The 21,306-nt window shown below is 33.4% G+C and overlaps 2 protein-coding genes across 3 annotated transcripts; both read left to right on the forward strand.

Moving 5' to 3' along the window:
* The first annotated feature begins 14 nt into the window (after nt 1-14).
* Nucleotides 15-2,635, forward strand: LOC149740154 (uncharacterized). The gene is made up of 4 exons (XM_089871588.1): nt 15-526; nt 729-860; nt 1,297-1,584; nt 1,877-2,635. The coding sequence occupies exons 1-4, from the start codon at nt 210-212 to the stop codon at nt 2,418-2,420; spliced, it is 1,281 nt and encodes a 426-aa protein (XP_089727714.1). The 5' UTR covers nt 15-209; the 3' UTR covers nt 2,421-2,635.
* Nucleotides 2,636-2,775: 140 nt separating this feature from the next.
* Nucleotides 2,776-21,272, forward strand: LOC149740155 (condensin-2 complex subunit D3-L-like). 2 transcript variants are annotated; one of them, XM_089871569.1, is made up of 35 exons: nt 2,776-2,969; nt 3,384-3,523; nt 4,000-4,162; nt 4,658-4,800; nt 5,233-5,406; nt 5,949-6,004; nt 6,071-6,152; nt 6,456-6,653; nt 6,782-6,907; nt 7,128-7,256; nt 9,186-9,310; nt 9,595-9,659; nt 9,928-10,136; nt 10,651-10,749; nt 11,254-11,363; nt 11,677-11,780; nt 12,045-12,163; nt 12,419-12,488; nt 12,742-12,857; nt 13,261-13,356; nt 13,698-13,815; nt 14,241-14,391; nt 14,741-14,833; nt 15,276-15,363; nt 15,827-16,047; nt 16,489-16,622; nt 16,772-16,854; nt 17,345-17,464; nt 17,812-17,922; nt 18,685-18,822; nt 19,133-19,172; nt 19,398-19,539; nt 19,709-19,938; nt 20,725-20,842; nt 20,999-21,272. In XM_089871569.1, the coding sequence occupies exons 1-35, from the start codon at nt 2,909-2,911 to the stop codon at nt 21,102-21,104; spliced, it is 4,278 nt and encodes a 1,425-aa protein (XP_089727695.1). In that variant the 5' UTR covers nt 2,776-2,908; the 3' UTR covers nt 21,105-21,272. The 2 variants fall into 2 exon arrangements, with proteins under 2 accessions (XP_089727695.1, XP_089727696.1); XM_089871570.1 differs by having other exon boundaries at nt 19,443-19,539.
* Nucleotides 21,273-21,306: the final 34 nt, after the last annotated feature.

Consider the following 21,306-nt stretch of genomic DNA (forward strand, 5'->3'; position numbering starts at 1 on the left):
TTCCATTTAGAAGGTTATGAAAACGAAAACGTCGCGTAATTCTTATGTTGGCTGAGCGTTTTTACGTTAGAGTACGTCCTCTTTAATTGACGTTGAAATGAATGACTGAAGTTCGATTTTTTCATGTCGGTTTGGTTTATAAGTTTACGGCAACTGCAGGAAGTTAATTCACTCTATTTGGTAGCCTGTACAAACCGGTTGCTTGCAGAATGGTAGCAATGTACTGGTGGAGCTTTTTCTTGCTGGCGGTCCTAGCGCCGTGTTTGTTATGCAAGGAAAGAGTTTTGCTACAGAACACTTACGCGTTGCCTGTGTGTGATAACGTTCTGCAAAACCTAACCAACGGTTATTGGGCGGCACGAACAGCGTCGCCGAATTTTCGATCTGCGAATAATGATTACGCCGAGCATTCAAGTACATTGCGCCAAGAGCGGGAAAGATTAAACCGAATAATGCGGAAGTTTTGGAAGAGAAAAGGAATACCACAGGATGCTTATTCTTCCACAGAGATGTGTGGATATTACAGGTATATGTTTACGTCTTTAATGATTTGTTTTTAGTTTAAATACTCAGCACCGAAACTACTATACGCTCATGATGAAAGATGCTTGACAGTACAGTCAGTTTACAAACCATTGTAAACATAATTTGATTTTTTGAACATAACTCACCGCTGTTGTGCAATAAAGGAAGACCTATCATTACATAGATGAACCATTTTTTTGCAGATACAAAAGAGCGAATTCAACAAGTCACAAGGTTGGTACTTGGTGTGATCCGAATAGTGCCACACCGTGTTGTAGCAACAGGTATTGGGGAGTGTGTTCTCCCCCGAGCGTTTACAACTGCGAATGCCCATCGTAAGTACTTATTTTATTGTTAAGATTTTTAGCTGCAATATAGAAAGCCTTATTTAATTATTTTGGTTAGCAGTCAGTGTTTATAGATTTACACATAACAATGCTATATATTAGGGGGGGGGGGGGGGAGATGGAACACGTTTTCATTCTATTTTCTCATCCCATTTGGTAGTAAAACAAGACAATTTAAAGAATTAAGAAACCGTTTTCTTGCGACTCCCATAGACTGTTGCTAATTGTTTAAAACACGATCTGGATATTCAGATATTTTGTGCTAAAGGTGTCCCGTCTTGCCCCACTCTTATTAGGCACTGATATTTAAATTAATAACTGGTATATAAAGAAGAGTATATGATTGCGTGTTACATGTCTGAAGTTCGTTTTAAGATCAGGTGAAAGTCTAAATCTTGAATACGATAATGATTATTTTCTCAAGGTGCGTGGATACGAGGTTATATGATCACGCGGCTCTTCGTGAGTGGAAACCACGTGACTCTCGATGCCAGTGGCAGCATTACTCGCGGGATGACGCTTGTGACGTCATAGAAAGCTCGCCTTATAATGATATCTACTACGTCGGAGATTCATTCACAAGGATCATGTTTTCGTCCTTATTGATGAGACTGACAAACCGACCAGTGACAGGAGCCTGGCGGAAGAATATGACAGATCAGTTAAAAGATCTATGTTCTGATTCCGCCTTTCCGTGTTGGAAAGCGTGCAGGTAATGTTTATTATATTGTTAGCTTTGGTTTAAACAATATTATTATAGTTGGGTGGGGTAAAATGGGACATTTAATTTTCTTTTTTTGTCTTATTTTGTAAGAAACAAAGAACGTTTATAAACTTATGTATAACCATATTCTGCAATTCTAAAATAGTAATGTTATTATTGCTTAAATTACGATCAGAATATATGGAATATTAAGTGCTAACGGTATCCCATCTTACCCCACTGTACTACAGCTTTAAAACCGTAAACAGAGACGATATTTAAAACTTAAACAAATTCTAAGGCAACTCACATCAAGTTTCGACGATATGGAATACCGATCAGATCTCTGCGCTGGTCGGAATGTGACGTTTAGAGCGTTTTTGAAGCGTTACTACAACACGAGATATTCGCTTGCGTTCAAGAAACTGGTTCAAAGCAACCTCGGGCGTGCTGGCTCAATCATCATCGTGAGCATGGGTTTCCATGAGCAGTTTAACTTCAATGCAGTTGCCTGGAGATTTATGGAACCCGCCGTTCGATTAATTACGGAATACTACAGAATGCGACCTACAGCATCAAAACGGTGGCCTCAAATCATGTATTCATTGCCGATGCGATCAAGCCTGCTCAAACCGACTGATTTTGTTCGGTTTCAACCAGAAGTCGGCCTTCTACTGTTTGAAACGCAGATGAGAATATATTGCAGGCAGCGTAATATTGAGGTGTTAGATTTTCAGAATTTGGGGGAAAATGTATACAGTTACGATGGTGTGCATTATGATTTAACAGTAAATGATATGAAAAACCAAGTATTATTGAATTATTTTGCCACTGTTGGTAAATAATGTTTACCAGATCTGGGTATCTTTATGTGTTATTTGCATTAAAAGGTAGCGTTTTTATTGTAACAAATAGGCTTCACCAATCAGCAGTTGTAATTAGAATTTGTTGTTGTTTTGACAAACTCACCCACCAGCGTATACAGTTTACCGTTTGTTGTTGTATTGTTATTGTATTTAAGTTTTAACTGCTCAAATAAAATCCTTGAAATCTTTCGTTATTCTTGCGTAGACAAAACGTTGTCCTGACCCAGAAGTAATAGATCATAGCTCATCGATGCTATGTGGGCGTATGCACCTTTAGTCAAGTTGTTATAAACATGTGTGAATATATCATGATCTTTGGAAAGAAATTGAAAATTATTTTTAAAAACACTCCCTTTAGCTTGCTTTCTTGTTTTTATAAAAATGTTATATCAAGGTTTGGCGGGAAATATTTGTTTTCCTTGTTTAGAAATTATTAAATCATGAACAGTAATTATTAACTTTACAAAATGAATTATAATGTTATTTCGGAAGGATTTGGACGTTTGCAGTTCACAGATATACCCCAAGGTAAATAATACATTAATGTAAATATTTTTCGTTGCTTTTTTAGCGTACTGTAATTGACAACTTTTTTTTTCAAAGTTCACAGCACAAATTCTTTGAAGTAAAATGATTTATCCATTTTAGTATAATGATAATACCTTTATTTGTCTCTTTGATTACAGTAGCGAGGATTTAAAAATATTTTAATTCAAAAGACAGGAAATAGCGACAAAACGGATTACAGTTAAAAAATATCTTTATTAATTAGGCCTACTTTTTAAAATCTAAACAAAATTTTGCAATGAAATCTATTTTAAAATTAAAGTAATAATTTTCAAAAATTTGTATATATATAATATATATATATATATAATTCAATTTTTTTTTAATTTGTTACAAATCGTAAAACGCTTTATCTATTTTTGTTTATGATTACAGATCAGATTGAGATAGTGACATCATCAGAATTTACGGACTCCCCAAATTTTATTCTCGAGTTTTCTTCAACCACAAACCAACTGATCATTCAAGTTATCGATGAAATTAAGAAGCCCTCGATTGGTGGAGAGGATAGATATGTATGTGTTCCTCAATTTTCTGTTTATTGTGATTTGGTATTAGCGCGCCTGCCTCTAATCAAGAGCTAATTGGATCAAGGCTAGTCGCTGCTACCATTGTGAGCAAATGCGTCTTTCGGCAAAATAGCAATTGCCCCAACCCAGTGGTCACTAATGAATTTATTGAACTGGCAAACATAAATTTAAGAAAACAAACAAAAAATATTCATTGATAATCACAAAGTTACACACATGGTAACTTGTAAGCTTGCACAAGGTGTATGATACAGAACACCCGTGTTATAACAACTTTTGTTTTCGGCAATGCTAAGTATATACTGTAAAAATAAAAAAAAGTAGTTTAAGATTCTGTAAAAAAAATTAGTCTGTGTTCTAATGGAAAATGTAGATTTGTGTTAAAAATGCATAACATGGTAATGTGATTGTGAGTGTAAAAAATTGTCTAATACAGTCAACAAAAACCATCATTTTTTTAGACAATTTGGGATGTATTGAATGATAGTGGAATTAGCCATCCATGTGTACAAGTTTGGATTTACCATGTTCTATATACTGGCTTGTTGGCATCAGCAACATTTGATGAGAAACGTCGATGTCTTCTTGCTGCTCAATTATATTTCCTATTACTTAAACAGCCAGGTTAGACAATGTGGAATGGTGTTCTATGTGGTGGTAAGCCATGGGACCTGGGGTTTATGCCAGAATTGGCACACTAAAACAGACTACATAAATTTGAAATTAAAAGAAGTTCTGCCTTACGTTGTAATTATTGTCACTTTAAAGCCTTACGCGATTACCTTGTAATAAATCCTGTCTATGTAACAGTGATGTAATGCTCATAGAGGTAAATGACTCTTGTTTAGTGAAACATTGTAAGAATCTGGTGCTACCAAAAAGTAACAGACCAAAATTAAGTCCAAATGTTGTATTAAAGATAAATATTTCTCCTAAATAGCATCGTCAATCTCTTATTAACAATTAGTTGGACTTGTTTTTTGTTTGTTGTATTTTCGTAGCACTTCCTCACACAATTAATTGAGCATTTTGATATGATGAGCCAACTATGGCCTAACAACGCCGGTATTTTGCTAGTATGCCATGATAAAATGGTTTTAATTTTTATATTTTCCACAGGCAGCAGTGGTAGCTTATTCTATCATCTCATCTTGTTTGAAAAATCATGTTCTGCTTTAAAAATGGCTGCAAGTGTAGATGTTGATTCAAGTAGCAAGAAAAAGAAGAAATCTGCACCGACTGCATCCCAGCAACACAGAATGGTATGTGTTGTATTCACTAATTTGTTATCAGTGTTTTGTCTTCATAGAATTTATAATGTATCAGATTAGGTTTAGTAAAAAGTGCAAAACGGATGGTTTTTAAGCTGTATGCAAGTGAGCTAATTATTAGGGAGGCATGAGAGCGGAGTCACTTTGGTTTTATAGAGTTTGGGAATTTCATAAGAACATGGTATATATATATACGCACATAATTCTTTTCTATGTAATTAACATCTAAAGGAAGTGACAGAGACACTTAGTATAATATTGTTTTACTTTTAAGTTATTACGCAATGTCCAAAAAATGCCCAATTATCTGCCTTAACATAAACTACTGGCAATAAAAAAAAAAACATACTCGGTAACTCGTTTTTTTTGACTCAGCGTGGATAAAGTTACATTCATTCATAATTAAACAAATACTTTTTGTAGACTCTTTCACAAGAAATTGAAATTGGCCCGGATAATGCAGATGAAGCAAATCTAACTCGGGATGAAATCACTCGCATCCTCTCCTCTCTTCCCTCACTCCTCAATGATGTTTGTCATCTTTTGGAAGTTTACTCGCTTAAAGATAAACAAACGTCACTCACCCAACTTGTTGAGGTATTTTAAATTGAAATCATATATTTATATATTCAAGTAATCCAACACTGTGTTAGGTCCTTGCAGTCAAATGTAATTGTAACTTTTTTGTAATTAGCCTGTCTGCTATTTGAAAAAATATTTGATTTTTTTTGGAAACTTTGTATAAGCTATATTGCTACCCTTTTATTTTTTTAACTACAGTAAACTTATATCGCTAATATAGCTGCTGCTATGATTGTTGTTGTATACATGTTTGGGCAAGGCATTTTGATGCAATTGAATGAAACCAGTGGTTTGTTATGTTTTTTTTTTAATTGTCACCTATATATTAAAGATGAAACATTTTCACACGTGGTTGTGGTAGCTCCTATGCGGGCATAAGGTGTATAAAACAAAACACAGTGTAATGATTGTTGTCCTGTTGCTCTTGCCATTTGATGACACATAACTTACGTTTTCGATTAGAATCTGTGTACCACTGGCATGATGTAATATTAAGTTAGTGCATGTTTTACTCATGTTATGCACTTCAGTTTCTCTCTACTTCCATATTGTTTCAGGCGCTTGTAGAAATTTTAAAGCATGATGGTCAGACTGCCTCAACAGCTCAAAACAGGTAAAATTTTTCCTTTGCTTAATGATATCACAATTTGTTAAACTCTTGTTGTATATAAATCCATAGTGATTCCATTGGAACACTAAGTGAATTGGTTGTCAAAGCTTTTCGACTTGTGGTTAATAAAAAACATGGCGCAATAACTCAGGTAAGTTTTTATTTGTAATCATATGTTAAACCTGTTGACACAACTTCATTTTTAAAGTTGTATTATACTCAAGAAACAGCAACAAAATGTAGTTTTAAAGTTGCACATTTATATGCTTTTTTTTGTTTTTAATTGATGCTGCAAACATGTTTGTTCTTTTGATGAAAAACTTGTTTTTATCAACTCTGCTGCTACTTAAATGCGATTACAATAAATGTCTATTTGATAACGATTAATATTTGTTTTGATACAATTACCCTCGTCCACATTTGTAACATTGTGTTCAATGTGATGTATTTACAGTTGGTTCATCTCGTGTTCCGTCTTCTTATGACAACAATAACAATGAAAGCTGCCACTAAGTGTGGGAGTGGGTGTGTTTCAAAAGTGTTTATACATCGAGCAGAGGTGGCCCTTCATGGGGTCTCACTTATATGTGAAGATCATGGAGACACGGCACATCAGACAACAAGAACTCTCATGCAGAATGTAATAGGGCAGGTGGGTAGAAAACCAAGAACATTTTTTCACTAAAGGAAAAAATAAAACAATATAGGGAAAAGTAAGGAAAAAGTACAGACTTTATCTTTATGAAAAAAGGTTGAACAATACATTACAAATTGTTACAGAGCCCAGATCGAAGTGACTTTCGACATCAAACCGGACTTTTTGTTGCGAACTTTATTTACAAGATGCCTGTGTTGTGGTATGCAGATTTTGTATCATGGACCGCAAGGCTGGCGAATGATGTCAAGGTAATGAAACAAATATTTGTAATATGTCATTTTTTGTTGGCATATATCAATCGTATTCTCAGGATTCTTGTTTTTGTAAAATGGGTTGATTTTAAACATTGCCCAATTTGTTTAAAAAAAGAAATTTAAATTTTATATTTTTTTGGGTAAAATTCCTAAAAATATTATTTTTTTCTCTTTTTAAAATGTTTTTTTTTACTCAAAATGTTTAAAAATTCAGATTGGAAACAGAGTTGGAGCGGTTGTTCTTATTGGTCACCTTCTTCACCAATCAGAGCGCAGAGCTGATCCAGAAAAAGAAATATTTTCAGAATTAGAACAATGTCTTTCTCATAAGTTTTTATTGAAAGTAAGTTATTTACTACTTGATTAATGCATTTGAAATTCTGTATCATTTTTCGTTTTTTTTCCTTTTTTTTTGGCAAAAAGTAATGTAAAATATGTGGTACAGTGGGCTTGAATAAGTGTGTTAAAACTTTGGTCAGCAAGAAGATAGTTAATTGCCGCAAAAAAGGTTTACCATATTTTGCCCAAGAGATAAACATAACATAAAACAATTCATGATTTATGGAAAAGCAGGAAAATACATATTATGTAAACCTAGATTCCTGTTAGGGTATTAATTTTAACTTCAATAAATGTTGTTCGTATATTTTTTCTATTATGTGTCATATAAGCTGGTACTACAACCTATTTACATGTATATTATACTTTATCTTTTTTTCTTAACTTTACTGTGAAAAAAAATATGACAATTACATTTTGAACAAAGTGTGCTGCAAACCCTGCAAAATATATTTTGTATCAATTGTCAAAGTTCCACTACACAGTTTGTTAATTTACTTAGTAGTTTAACACGTTAAAGAGACACTGCTTAGTGTTGTATATATATCATAGACTCCTTAAGATAAGGACTGGAAGGTTACGACCTCGGGGTTTGTAACTTGAGTCCGAGGGTTAACTTGAGTCCTGGGCTAAAATGACTTCTAGAGAAGCTGAAGACACGCGTCTAACTCTCAAAGCAAAACATTTTTAAAGGAGTCTGTGACGAAGCTTGGTATTGTGCACCTATACATCTAATGGTTAATATCCACCATCGTTTACTAATGTACATTTTGTTTGTTTCTCTTCTGAAGCTGTATAGCTGGCAATTTCATATGGTTTTTGTGTTGTTTTCTGCTTTAGTGACAATGTGACACGTCGTTGCAGTTGCTTTTGTTGTAAAGAAAACTATGAAGGAACGCCCTATGTAAAGGTCGTCCTTTCCAAAAGGAGGATAGGGAGAGATTGATTTTGGCAATGCCATATGCGAAAGAAAGGTTAACAAAAAAAGCACAAAAGTCGTCAAAATCTTGGATCTTGTCTGCAGCCTCTCCAGCTGCCCGCACTTTTTCAGCTTTTGCTTCTGACGTAGACGATGGTGTTGGGCGTCAGCCTGATGTCACTTGCTTTAATGCTGATTTTGGTACTTCAGGAACTATTGAAGGCGGTTCTTTGGGTCGTTTGCCGCCCCCAACTGACACCACTTTACAGTTGAAAAGCTTTCTTTCCCATTTGGCATTGCCAATAGCCATCTCTCCCTCTACTTAGAATCTTTTGGGAAGGATATGACCTTTACATAGGGCGTCCCTTCATATTTCTCTTTACAACCAAAGCAACTGCAACGACGTGTCATATTGTCACCAAAGTAGAAAACAACATAAAGACCCTATGAATTCGCCAGGTATACTGCTTTTGAAAGAGAAACAAACAAAATGTACATTAGTAAACGATGATAGATATCAACTATTAGATGCAGTAGGTGCACAATATCATGCTTCGTCACAGACTTCTTTAAAAATGTTTTGGTTTTTCAGTAGGACGCAAAAATAGGCAAAAAAATGACTAAAATTCAGTAATTTGACTTTAAGATATAAATTTCGACCTTGAAAATGACCTCGGATGATATTGAAAGTATTTTCATTTCGCCATCCTCAAATACCCTAATATGGATACCAAGATTGTGTCTCCAGCTTCTCTAGAAGTCATTTTAGTCTAGGACTCAAGTTAACCCTCGGACTCAAGTTACAAACCCCGAGCACGGGAGGTTCCAGTCCTTATCTTAAGGAGTCTATGATATATATATATAAAAGTAATATATATATCTTCTGTACAAAAGAAAACATTAATTGTAAGTTTATTATTGAAGTTTTGGCCTTTATGAATTTATTGGCAAATGAGTAAAATTTCTTTTTTTGACTTTGATTTATAAATTTTACAAGACATGTTTATTATCCAGGTTATCGTTAACAAAATAAAAGATATTGCTCCAACTGTACGATCCAAATCACTTCTTGTACTTGCTGAAGTTATGGATAAGAAACTCATTTCATCGAGTGTGTTCAATGCTCTGTTTAAAAAAAGGTTGTTGTAACAAAAAGTATCCTATTTTAGTCTGTTCGTTGTATTTTATTGAATTTAACTTTACTTTTACATGTTTGTTTTAAGCACGCCGTCTTTAGCCCAAAGTTTACGGTATAAGGCATGACGCTGCTACCATTGTGTGTCTTCGGGCAAAAAACTTAACGGCAATTGCTTAAATCTTGTGGTTACCGATGGGTTGTTTAATTTTTGACTATACATTACAAAAAAACTTTTTTCCGATTTTTGACTATACATTAAAAAAAATATATATTTTGTATCTCCAGTTCAGCTGACCCCATTACTCCATTACCAATCAACCAAGATTCCTTTCTAATATCTGAGGCTTGTGGTAAGTTTCAAAACTTTAGCCTAATTTTTTTTATAAGAACACAAGAAAAAACTTACCCAAGTCAAAAAAAAAATCACAATATGGTTTTTACTCAAGTCAATGTAGTTTGAATTGTTTTAGTGACCCAATAACTTATGTGTTGTTGTTTCTCTTTCTTTAATTTATTCCAAAATATTCTGAAGTTTTAAAGTCAAAATATTTTAAACAAATTTTACCTTAAAAATATGACAAAAATTAAAAACACAAATTTTCTCTTTAATCACTCTAGTGGGCGGCCTTATTTCGCTTCTTTGTGAGCGATCATCGGACTTGAAGCTCACCGTTCGTCGTAGCTCACTCCTCGCGATAAAGTCGACAATATGTTCCCACTCCGCCCCCCCTAACTCAAAGTTTCTTGTTGCCCTCGGTAACGGTTGTCGAGACCCGATGTTAAGTGTGAGGAAGTGCGCCATCCAGTGCGCAACTGATGTTCTTGATGTAAGTAAAGGGGCTGCATAGAAATCATATATAAAGTGGAATTTTTTTCTTTTGTTTGAAAAAATAATATTCATCTATTTTTTCACGTTTTGATGTATGAATTAATGAATGTAACTTATTTATCCTCACTGGGCAGGGCAACCACAGTCGTTATGACAAGGGGTTTCTGTTTCACATACGTTGTAACGGTTTACAAGTTACCGTATGTAAATGTGTGGGACTGTGTGTGTTTTCTTTATTATATTGGTGGCAATATAAACATATGGGACCACTGGTTTGAAGCAATTGTCGTTAAGTGTCTTGCCCAATGACACAAATGCCCACAATGGTAGCAGCGCTGTGCCTCTTACCCAAAAACTCTGGGCTAGAGAGAGAACCACTTTTGCACAGTGCAAATCAGAAATATAAAAATATGAAGTGTTTGATATTTGCTAATAATAGCTTGAAGTTGCTAATAATAGCTTTTATAGCTGTATTTTGTTTTATATATTTCCTATGTCACTTTTTCTCTCAGGCACACAGTAATATAAGGGAGGTTCGAGAAATGTGGGTACAAGGAGTGTTTACTAGAGTGGAGGATACCGAGGCATCTGTACAGGAGAAAACATTAATTGTAAGTTTGTTATTAAATAGTTGGTGTATATGTAATGAATTTATTACCAAATGGGTGTAATTTGTTTTTTTCTGACTTTTGTTGATATTAGCGTAATTTAAGTTGTGTGTTACAATGTGCAATGTGTATCAGGCTGCATGTTTTTAAAATTCATACTGGTATACACTATACAGCTATCCGCTTTCATAATTAATCAAAACGTTCTGAAATGGCTGCGTACCAGTCTGTAGTTTAAATATTCATTTACTGGAAACAGATAATGGCATTATCCATATTGGTACATTTGCTGCCTTTTAAATTTTTCCAGACGTTTAAAAGAACAAATATTTATTGTCAATATAAATGCTTAAGAATAACTCATACATATATTATTTAAGTTTTTTTATTGACTCTTTTGTTGCTGCTATCTCTTTTTTTGTTTTAATCAATCTGATTTTCACCCATATACAAAGACATAAATAGAATTGATATTTATTTAATTTTTTATTTGTTTTTAATTTCCAGTTAATGGAAGAAAAAATACTGGAAGGAATGATCAGTTCCAATCAAGAAAAGAATGTTCTTTCTTGGGACCTGCTTAACTTTCTTTCAACGGAAAAGGGAAATAAATTAAGGTGACATTCTGCCACAGTATTACTTAACAGGCCTAATTCTAATGTTGGGTTTCACAAAAAATAAGTTCAAATTTGCAGGCCACAATTGGCTAATTGTGACCTAGTTCTAGGTTAGTGTAACATAATTACACTGAAATGAAAGTGGCTGAGGTTTATGTTGCTAAAAAGAACAAGTTATTGCTGTTTTGAACTGTGTTGTATAAATTATCGCATATAAAGATCAAAATCACCAATTCATTTCCTGTAGTTTCAATAGATTTATAAAAATTGTTAACTTAATTATAATATAAGAAAAGGTGTGTTTTCTATGAAGGGTTTACTTACAAAAAGCAATACGACAGTGGAACCAGCAAAAGAAAATCAACAAAAGTTTGGTTCAAAATGTTGTGCGTGGTTTAGACAATGCTGATCAGAAAGGTAAAGTAATTTCTTCTCACCTGTTTTGTTTTATTTCTGTAACTTTATGAATTTAAAATGGCGCAAAACATAAAACTATTCTATAGCATCATATGACTGATATATTGTAACAAGTTTTGGTATAAAGTAAAAAATACCGGGTTTTATTGTTAAAACCAGATTTAACAGCTTTTTCTGTTAAAGAATTATTTTCCAAGTCTTTTTATAATTCTGAAATGAGGGTAGAACTAGAAAATAAATCAGGTATTTTTAATCTTAATGCAGTATCAGCTTGGATGACATTACGAATGATGACACTTTACCACAGCGATCCAATCACAGCGTGCCACGTCATTGAAAATTGGAAATCTTCCAACTGTGACCAATCCCTTATCAGTTTACAGGTGAATAATAAAAACTAAATAAATCAAAACTGCCAAACATGATTGAATTTATTGTAAAGTAAAATATTTTTCTTTTTTTTTAACAACTGTTTTACTCTGTTGCTTTATCAATGCTTTTAACTCTACTTTTACATTTTTAGATTTATTTTTTATGCATTGTTATACTTATTTTTCCTTTTTGATATTTTTATATTTTTTATCCTTAGTTTAATGATTATAAATGTATATAACGAAAGTTCCATCTTGTTTACATAGGTTGATATGATTTGCTCAGTAGGACAAGTTGCACAAAATCTTAATTCAACTGATAAGAAAGCAGTGCTGGGTAAGTTATGCTTGTAGTATAGAAACACATTTGAATTGTAATAAAAAGTTTCATATTTTAAAACTATGTAAAAATAATGGTTAAGCCTATTATTCATTTTCTTAAAATTGTTAATTCCTATTATTTTTAGAATACTTTCATTTCTCAACATGTTTGGAAAGTGGAATACTTTTAAGTTTAGTTTAATTTAAGTCAATTTCCTAACATTTTTTATGTTTGAATCAATTTTTAAGTTTGAAACATTTTTTTTCAGCGAGATTGGCTACCAGCATTGAGACATATACATGCCCGATTCATCTTATCAACCACACTTGTGAAGCGATCGAAAAGTTTCACCAAGCCATCCATGATAACGATAAAGATTCAACGGTGATTTTAATATTGTTTATTTTTTTTTGTGGGTGAGGTCCTTTTGGGATTTAGGCCAGATTTGGCCCATTACCCCAACACCTGGAAAGCCCATTTAAGTCTTCTTGCGACCAGTGTTACTTCATCTCGAACTCCATCGACATCACAGTCCAACCAACGCCATCTTCGACGCACAATATTGTTAACTTCGTGAAAAAGTATAAAATTATGAATATGTTGCTTTCAATACATTGTTACAAACATTTGTTCTCCAACGTTTTCCTTGCAACTCATTTAAATTTCATTAAAACAATAATTAAATTTTTTTTTTCATAAATAGTAAATGTATTTTTTTATTAAAACATAAATGACTAAACTATTCATCTGTGTGATTTCATCAACAACCCTTTTATATACCTCACAGACATCTATGATGAAATGGACGGAGAAAGTTTTAAATACTACTGACCGATGGATGCATGATATTATGACATCATCAAAGTATGACAATGATTTGTTGGTAAGTAAAAATCTAAGAATAAAACATTTTATAATCTATACTATATGGGTGAGGTCCTACAGCATGCTACTCCATAAAACTTAACATTTAGGAGTTGGCGCGTTAATCTGACACCCAAGGTGCTATAACTTAATAGTGACCACTGGGTTGTAGGCTTGCAGCGATGCCTAAATATCTTGCCCAAGTACACATACACCAAAATAACTAAAAATTTTGCAAAAAAAGCTTAAAATGTAGTCTGAAGCATTGTAAATGAATGTTCAAAAGTGATATACACATTATTACTAGTACCAAGTATGGAACCTGTATCGTTTAGTCACAACATAATATTAAAATCCCAGGTAACTCACTTGTACACAGTTGGTGACTTGGCACAAAGACACCCGGACAAAGTTCCAAAATCTTTATTATTTTCTGTACAAGCTTTGCTTACCAATCCAAATACTGTGGATCAAACTGGTTAGTGAGATTTCCATTTATTTATAAGGAAAAGTTATAAAATTTACAAAAAATCTATTTTAGGATAAAGTTTAATTATGAAACCTAAAATCTAAACTCTGACTACAACTGTGCCATTTTGTGTCCGAAATCAAGCAAAAACTGTGACTTTCCAATTGGTTTTAAATGAATCTGTTATGCCTTTCTGCAGTTTCCATTGGTTGGAAGACGTAATTTTTTTTCGCAAATAGAATACAATTAATCTACGTTTTTTTACAGTTTAACTATTATTTTTGTTTTTAGGTCCCAAGTTTACCTTTCATAGCATTTTTCCCTACACCACTGGTTTATTTTGGACCCAAAATATGTTTTCCATTGCTTTGGGTGCTTGGGTATCCTAATGAAATTACCTTTTTTAAATTTACACAAAAACTTATTTTTTCTAGCATCAAACAGCCAGGTTTTGTCGCAACCCTTATCTCAGTTCCGATCTGGGGAAATTCCCTCTTCTATCAGAGCTCACACAATTTTTAACCTCGGTCGAATTTGTTTCCGGAACAAAAAACTCGCAAAGAAATGCGTTCCTGCCATAGCCAGGTGACCTTATTTTTACTTGAAATTTATTTCCAAAAAAATATTTTGGTCACAGAATTTTTTCTATAATTTTTCAACTTTTTTAACTAATATAAAACTTGTATTAAAACAGATTAGAGGAAACCATGATTTTAAATATTTAAAAAATATTGGCAAATCTTACAAACTATTTACACACACTTAACAAGCTTTGTACCTATGTGTAGTTTAGGGACTGCTGTTTATTAAAATGCCTTATATTTAAAAAATAACCAATAAAAATACACAAAATGTTTATTCTGTTTGCTCATATGTTTATAAAAACACATAATATATATCCAACTAGAGTCAAATAAAATACAATATTTCACAGGGAACTTGAGATTTGCGAAAACGAATCGGTTCGTAACAACGTCCTGATTGTCCTCACTGACTTGTGTGTCATTGAAACACAACTTGTTGATCCGTGAGTTCATTCTATTTTATTTTTAAACTAAAAAACGAAATACGTTAAATCGGCTTTTATTTATTGGTTTAAACTATTAGTTTTATAGTAGGGTTGGGTAAGACGGGACATGTTTTGATCTTTTTTTATCGTCCCATTTGGTATTAAACAAGGAACATTCACTGGGAACTGTGCATAAAAAAGCTGTGTTAGTTGTCAACACAAAATTTCCAAATACGGTATAGTAGGGTGAGAAAAAATGGGACACATTTGGTAGTGAACAAAGAAAATTTACATTAAATATATTGACAGCCAAGCAACTATGAAAGAGAGTTGTTAATTGTTCAAAACACAGTCAGGAAACATAAAATTTAAGTGCTAATGATATCCCATCTTACCCCACGGTACTGGCAGTCACACAGTAACTCTTAAATTCAACAAATCTATATATGTATTGTTCCAGTTTTCTATCAGACATGGCAACTTGTCTTGGTGATGAGTCAGCAGTTATTCGAAAACACGCAGTCGTCTTAATCAGCAGTTTATTACGGGTAAGGCAAAAATTTAACGGCACAAAGAAATGAAACAAAAACTCCAATTTTTTGAAAAAAAAAAACTTTAAAGTAAGTTTTTCTGAACAACTGTCAAGGCAGACAAAGCTTTATTCGTTGGTTAAGTAAAAGTTAGGTTAAAACATAAAAATTGTTTGAAGTGTGCTTTCTTCTTGCCATTAAGTTTTGTTGTAATATCTACAGCCTTGTGTACAACTCAACAGAGCTACCACGCTCCGTATATATTCACCAATCCCCCTTTTATTTATACTCCATGTATAAAATCACCAACCCCCGTTTATTTATTCTTAAATTTTAATGCTGTTGTTTTTTTAAAACGTTAATAAATATTTAACACACAAACGGCAAAACATGGTTAAATTTTAAAATGTACAGTCCGAAGCATTTTTATGATAAAATTTATACGTCTAAACTTATGTTACTATGTTAAAATCAACCACAGAGAGAATTCATCAAATGGAAGGGAACACTTCTGTTCAAGTTCCTACACGCAATTTGTGACACAAACTCAGACATTAGAACGTTATCTCGCTATTGTCTGCTGGACCAACTTCTGCGTGGACAATCTGCTGGCGACCTTTTCTTCAGGAACTTTATCGCTTGCCTGTTTTACTTCAATGATTATAACGGACATAGTGTGCATAGGTTTAAAAAGTCAGAAAGGTAAAATTCCAGGTGGAATGTCAGAAATGTGATTTTTAATTGTAAAGATTGTCTGCAGTTTATTCTTTGCCTATTTTATTGGTATATTTGCACATTCATTGACATTTTTTTTGCCTGGTTCATTTTTTATGTTCAAAATAAACCTATTATATGTAGGTTGGGGAAAGATAGGACACCTTCAGCACATAATATTCAAATCCTGTTCGTGTTTTAAACAATTAACAATGGTTCAGGAAGTCCTGAGGATTTGGTTTTATAATTCTTTAAATGCTCTCTGTTTACTATCGAATGGGACAATAAAATGGAATAAAAAGGTGTCCCATCTTCTCCCACCCTACTATATTATGTTTTAAACTCAAATAAATTAAGCAGTATCCATGTTGTATTATTTCTGTTTCAAATATTTCAACAGACTAATTAATATTCGGTTTTCCCACACAGAGAGAAAAAGTTGTTTAACTTGTCTGGCATCCCTGGGTTGGAGAAAAGGATGGAAATTTATGAATTTCTGCTCGAAAATATGATTGATGAACACAGGATTAATCTCACAATGAAACTTTGTGAAGATGTGCTAGGTATTATCTGTTTTAAGAAGTGTTTAAACTGTCATGTACATAAATCCTTAGTTATTCCGTTTGCACTTTCTTAAATCTACTTATTTAATGAAAAGTCACTGGAATAAAGTAAATTTCTATTTATTCCAATTTTTTCTCCGGTCTTACAGGTGCAGTTGTTGACAAGGTTATTCCTTTAAACAAAGAAACGCAGCACATACTGACAGACTGCTTGGCAGTTCTCTGTTGTAAGGTATGTATTTTTTTAAATATAAAGTAAGAAAAGCTGGCACTTTTAAAACACTGCATGTATTTTAACATACCAATCTACTAAAAATGGAACAGTGATTTTCACGCCTGCCTCTAACCCACAAGTTACCTGGCTCTGCTACCCTTGTTGGCGTATGTGTTCTTGGGCAACTCACTTAGCCGTAATTTCTCCAACCCAGTGGTCACTAATAAGTTAAATTGTCAGCCATACAATGAAATAAATATTAAAATTCCAGAAATAATAACAACAACAAGCCACAAACATTACATACATGGAAACTCTTAAGCCAAGAGGTGTATGAAACATAACATCCTTGTATAACTAGTTACCTTCATACGTTCAAAACAACTTATTTTGTTAATGTTTTTTAGTTTAAAAACACTAAAAAATACGAATGTGTTTAATTTAAAAAATAAAAAAGTGTGTAATATTTTTCAATTAAAAAAAACAATATGTAACAATTTTCAATCAGGAAATCCGTCTAAAATGTTTAAAGACAAAAGAAGATGGAGATGATGATGTCATCATGTCAACTCAAGCGGAAAGGGGTGCAGCGTTGAAAAATGAAATCAATCAGAAAATTATATCACAGGTTTGCTGAATATTTTACAATATTATTTCTACCATTTTCCACAAATGTCTGCTTATTCTGTGGTTGTATTTTATTTAGTGTATTTTTAATATAAAATGTTATAAAATGAAATAAAATGAATTGTGCAGATACTTTAAAACGCCTGTTGTTTAGTTTAGGTAAAAATCTTGTAGTTAGAATTTATTGTTACACTCTTGTTAGATGTTAAGTCTGATTTTCTTGAAATTATTTTGACTTTGAAATTACCACTAATTTTCTGCAAACAATGTGTGCTTTGACATGGTTTTTATATTTTTCAATTCTAATATACTCTTTCGTTATGTTATAACATTCATGTTAAATTTCAGGTTGTGAAAGAAAACCTTGTTCAAAACATCATCCCAATTATTATTGGTTTAAAGAATATGCTGGTTGAAATACACAGCCCATTAGTTAAGAATGTTATGCTATACCTGAAGGTTAGTGTAATCTGAAAAGTTAGATAGTTTTTTTTTCAAACACAGATTTACAAATTGACAGAAGAAGTTATTTTTATAGTGAAATACCTTGTAATAAATAAATATAACTTACTTTATCCTCGAGTGGCCGGAAAAGGCGACAGTCGTTATAACACGGCTGTTCATACAACTCGTGCCAGCTTATGGTTTACCATGTATGTTAATTTGTGGAAATTTTTTTTTAAGTATGGCTGATAATTTGGACTTTGGAAATCCCATGCAATGGGAAATCCCATGCTAACCACTTTGCCCAGCACTTTTGGAATGGATTACTCACATGTGACATGAGATACTGACATGGATTACTCACATAAACCATTGATTGTAAATCAATGACACATAGGTTTTAATTCGTTGAATGTTGTTGAAATCAAATAATCGATAAATTTTAAAATCTCTTTCTTGCCTGTTGTGAATGAAATATTCACATATACTATGTTGCTTTCCTTTATACTGAAATGTACTAAAAAAATCAACAAAATTTACTGAAAATACAATGTAGTAGAGTGGAGTAAAATGGGACATTTTCATTTATCGTCCGTCGTCCCATTTGATAGTGAAAACAGAATATTTCAAACAATTCTATAACTGAAAGCCTCGTGACTTTAAAAAATGCATTAGTAAATGTTCAAACCCATTTGGGAAATATGGGATTTAGGTTCTGAATGTATCCCATATTACCCCACAGTACTCTTAACTATACGAATCCCTTATTTCCTCCAGGAAGTGATGCAGGAATATCGGACAGAGGTTCAAGCGATCCTCGCCTCTGATAAACAACTTGCATCCGAGATCGAATTTGATCTAAAGAGGTTCGAGAGGGAGGAGCAGGAGAGAGAGGAGCAAATGAGGAGGAGGAATGTAAGTTTTCCTTTTATTTAGTCAGTGGTTTTCAAATGTTGCAATGCCCTTTTGTTTCATTTTAAGATTTTAATATGTACATATAAAGGCATCATATATTCATATTTATGTGGACCCAGTAATACTACCAACTTTACTAGCCTGCACATCACATATTATTTTTATTTTGTTAAATCACTTAACATGACAATAAAGATGCAAACGAATTACCAAATAGCTGATGCAATGCAAACTTTTTTAATGCAATAAAAAGAGTTTAAAGGCCATAACATTTATTATTTTTGCATTTATTTTTATTTTTACAAAACAGGTTGAAAACATTCCTCCAGTGGCAGCAACACCAAGAACTGGTTTGTACAAGTTTTAGTGGGAATTCTTTTTAAAAATATTATAAAAATATGAGTTTGTTCTTTTTTAAAAACAATATAAAAATATGATTTTTTTCTAATACCAAACTTCCCCAAACTTTTTGCTCGCAACCTTCTAAATAATTAATTCTTTAACGTTAAAATAATTCTTTAACGACAAATGTTATTTAAAGTTTTTTCACCATACAAGGTTTTTTCCATCCACAGCAACACAACATTATTTTAACGCACATGAACTAACATGTTATACAGCTGCTGATCATGTAACACCTCAAACCCCAATGAGAGCAACCCCCAATATACCATTCTCTCCACACAATCCAGTGACAGCCACAACATCTGCTCGAAGGTAACTTGCAAAATATTTTAGGTTTTGGTGCCGAATAAAAAAATTAGAACACACTTTTCATGAATTGCGTTTAACTTTAAAAGTTAAGTTTTGAACCTTTAGATCAAAATGAAACAAATTATTTTCTAGTTTGAAATCAATTTATCTAAGTTTAAAAGTTCTTTTTCAGAAATTGGCCAATGAACATTGAAGGAATAGTTCGTTCTGCTCGGAAAACTCTCGGAAACGTTGTACGACCTTTGACCCCAGCACGTCAACCAACAACAGTAATAACTTTAACTGCTCCGTCAGTTTCAGAAAGTTCTCCTTCCTCAAATACAAACATTCCACCCCATCCTGCCACCCCAACACAGAAGACATATGAGTCGTCTAATGAAGCAAGAGCTGCATCCACACCATGTATGTCACATCATGTAATAATTCAGATTAATGTTTAAGGTTACTATCAAGCTAAATGTTACTACCAGAGTGCGTTCTTGGGTTAGAGGCTTAATGGTAACAGTATGCCTGTTTATATTTTGTTTATATTTTCGGTGGCTTAATGGTAACGTTAAGACTCTAAGGAGTCACTGTTAAGTTGTCTAATTTGGCGGTATAAACCCCAAAATGAATGCAACTTGGTTTATTATACTTGTGTGGCAGGACAAGTCAGTCGTGAATGAATGAATGTAACTTACTTTATCCTCGCGTGGCCGGAAAACGACAGTCGCTATCACACGGGTTTAACACCTCGTGTCAGCTTACGAGTTACCATGTGTGTTACTTTGTGGGTGATTATTTTTTTTGGATTTTTTTTTATGATAATTTGGACAACCGATTAGTGACCACTGGGTTGGGCAATTGTCGTTAAGTGTCTTGCTCAAGGACACATACACCCACAATGGTAGCAGCGTCGAGCCTTGAACCCATTATCTCTGGGTTACAGGCAGGCGCCCTAACCACTATACCACGGCACCGGACCCGTCATTATAACACAAATGTTGTTTTCGCTTCTGAGTTACCACTGAAGTAACATGTGGGTGTATATTTAAACGTCTGAGTTGTCACCTACAAAGTTGAATATTATAACCTGTTAACTCACAACAGTGAACAGACATAAAGTGTTTGCAAAACTACACCTATTCCCTGCCATGTAAGAATAAATGAGTAGTTATATCCAAAATCAACCTCTACTATACTATACAGGTGCCGATAAAAACGGCGAAATCACGTTCTTAGCAAAAGACATTAGTGCCATCATATCACCAACTGCTTCTAAACCTAAGAAAAAGAAACGTCTGCTGTTACTGCCGCATCCTGAAGAGTGAGTACTAATATATGTCAATTAAGTTGTTTATATTTTTGGTGTATTTTTGCATTTTTATTCTAGTATCAAAAGTTTTGTATATTACCCTAAATGTGCACAATGCAGCGACTTAAAATTATTAAAAAAATGTTTGTTATTTTTTTTATTTCTAAGGTGTCCCCTGCCAGTTCCGTGGGACGTGACGTCACCCAGTCCTCACCGGGCGTCGCGCATAAGGCGGCAATATGCTCGTTCCCACGATACCACCAACTCTACCTGAGTCTTAGAATAATTGTTAATAGTATATTAAGAAGAGCGCATGATCACGATTAATACCGTCGGAAACAACGCGATACTTTTCGTTGAATTTCGTTGATATTTAGCTCTACAGGGGAGATTGACCGTCTGTGGTTTTTAATGTACTGATTAAACAGCTCCCAGCAGGTTGGCTTTATGTGTATGTGTAAATCAGGGCAGCGTAA

This window comes from Ciona robusta, chromosome 2, assembly GCF_009617815.1.
Source record: "Ciona robusta chromosome 2, ASM961781v2".
In the NCBI taxonomy this organism is placed as follows: Eukaryota; Metazoa; Chordata; class Ascidiacea; order Phlebobranchia; family Cionidae; genus Ciona; species Ciona robusta.

What these genes read in the sequence shown, in the direction of transcription:
- LOC149740155 (XM_089871569.1), top strand. Translation starts at nt 2,909, where the DNA reads ATGAATTATAATGTTATTTCGGAAGGATTTGGACGTTTGCAGTTCACA. An exon ending in TCTAATATCTGAGGCTTGTG is followed by an intron (nt 9,660 to 9,927) that starts GTAAGTTTCAAA and finishes TAATCACTCTAG; the next exon opens with TGGGCGGCCTTATTTCGCTT. An exon ending in TGATAAGAAAGCAGTGCTGG is followed by an intron (nt 12,489 to 12,741) that starts GTAAGTTATGCT and finishes ATTTTTTTTCAG; the next exon opens with CGAGATTGGCTACCAGCATT.
- LOC149740154 (XM_089871588.1), top strand. Translation starts at nt 210, where the DNA reads ATGGTAGCAATGTACTGGTGGAGCTTTTTCTTGCTGGCGGTCCTAGCG. An exon ending in TACAACTGCGAATGCCCATC is followed by an intron (nt 861 to 1,296) that starts GTAAGTACTTAT and finishes TATTTTCTCAAG; the next exon opens with GTGCGTGGATACGAGGTTAT. An exon ending in CCGTGTTGGAAAGCGTGCAG is followed by an intron (nt 1,585 to 1,876) that starts GTAATGTTTATT and finishes ACAAATTCTAAG; the next exon opens with GCAACTCACATCAAGTTTCG.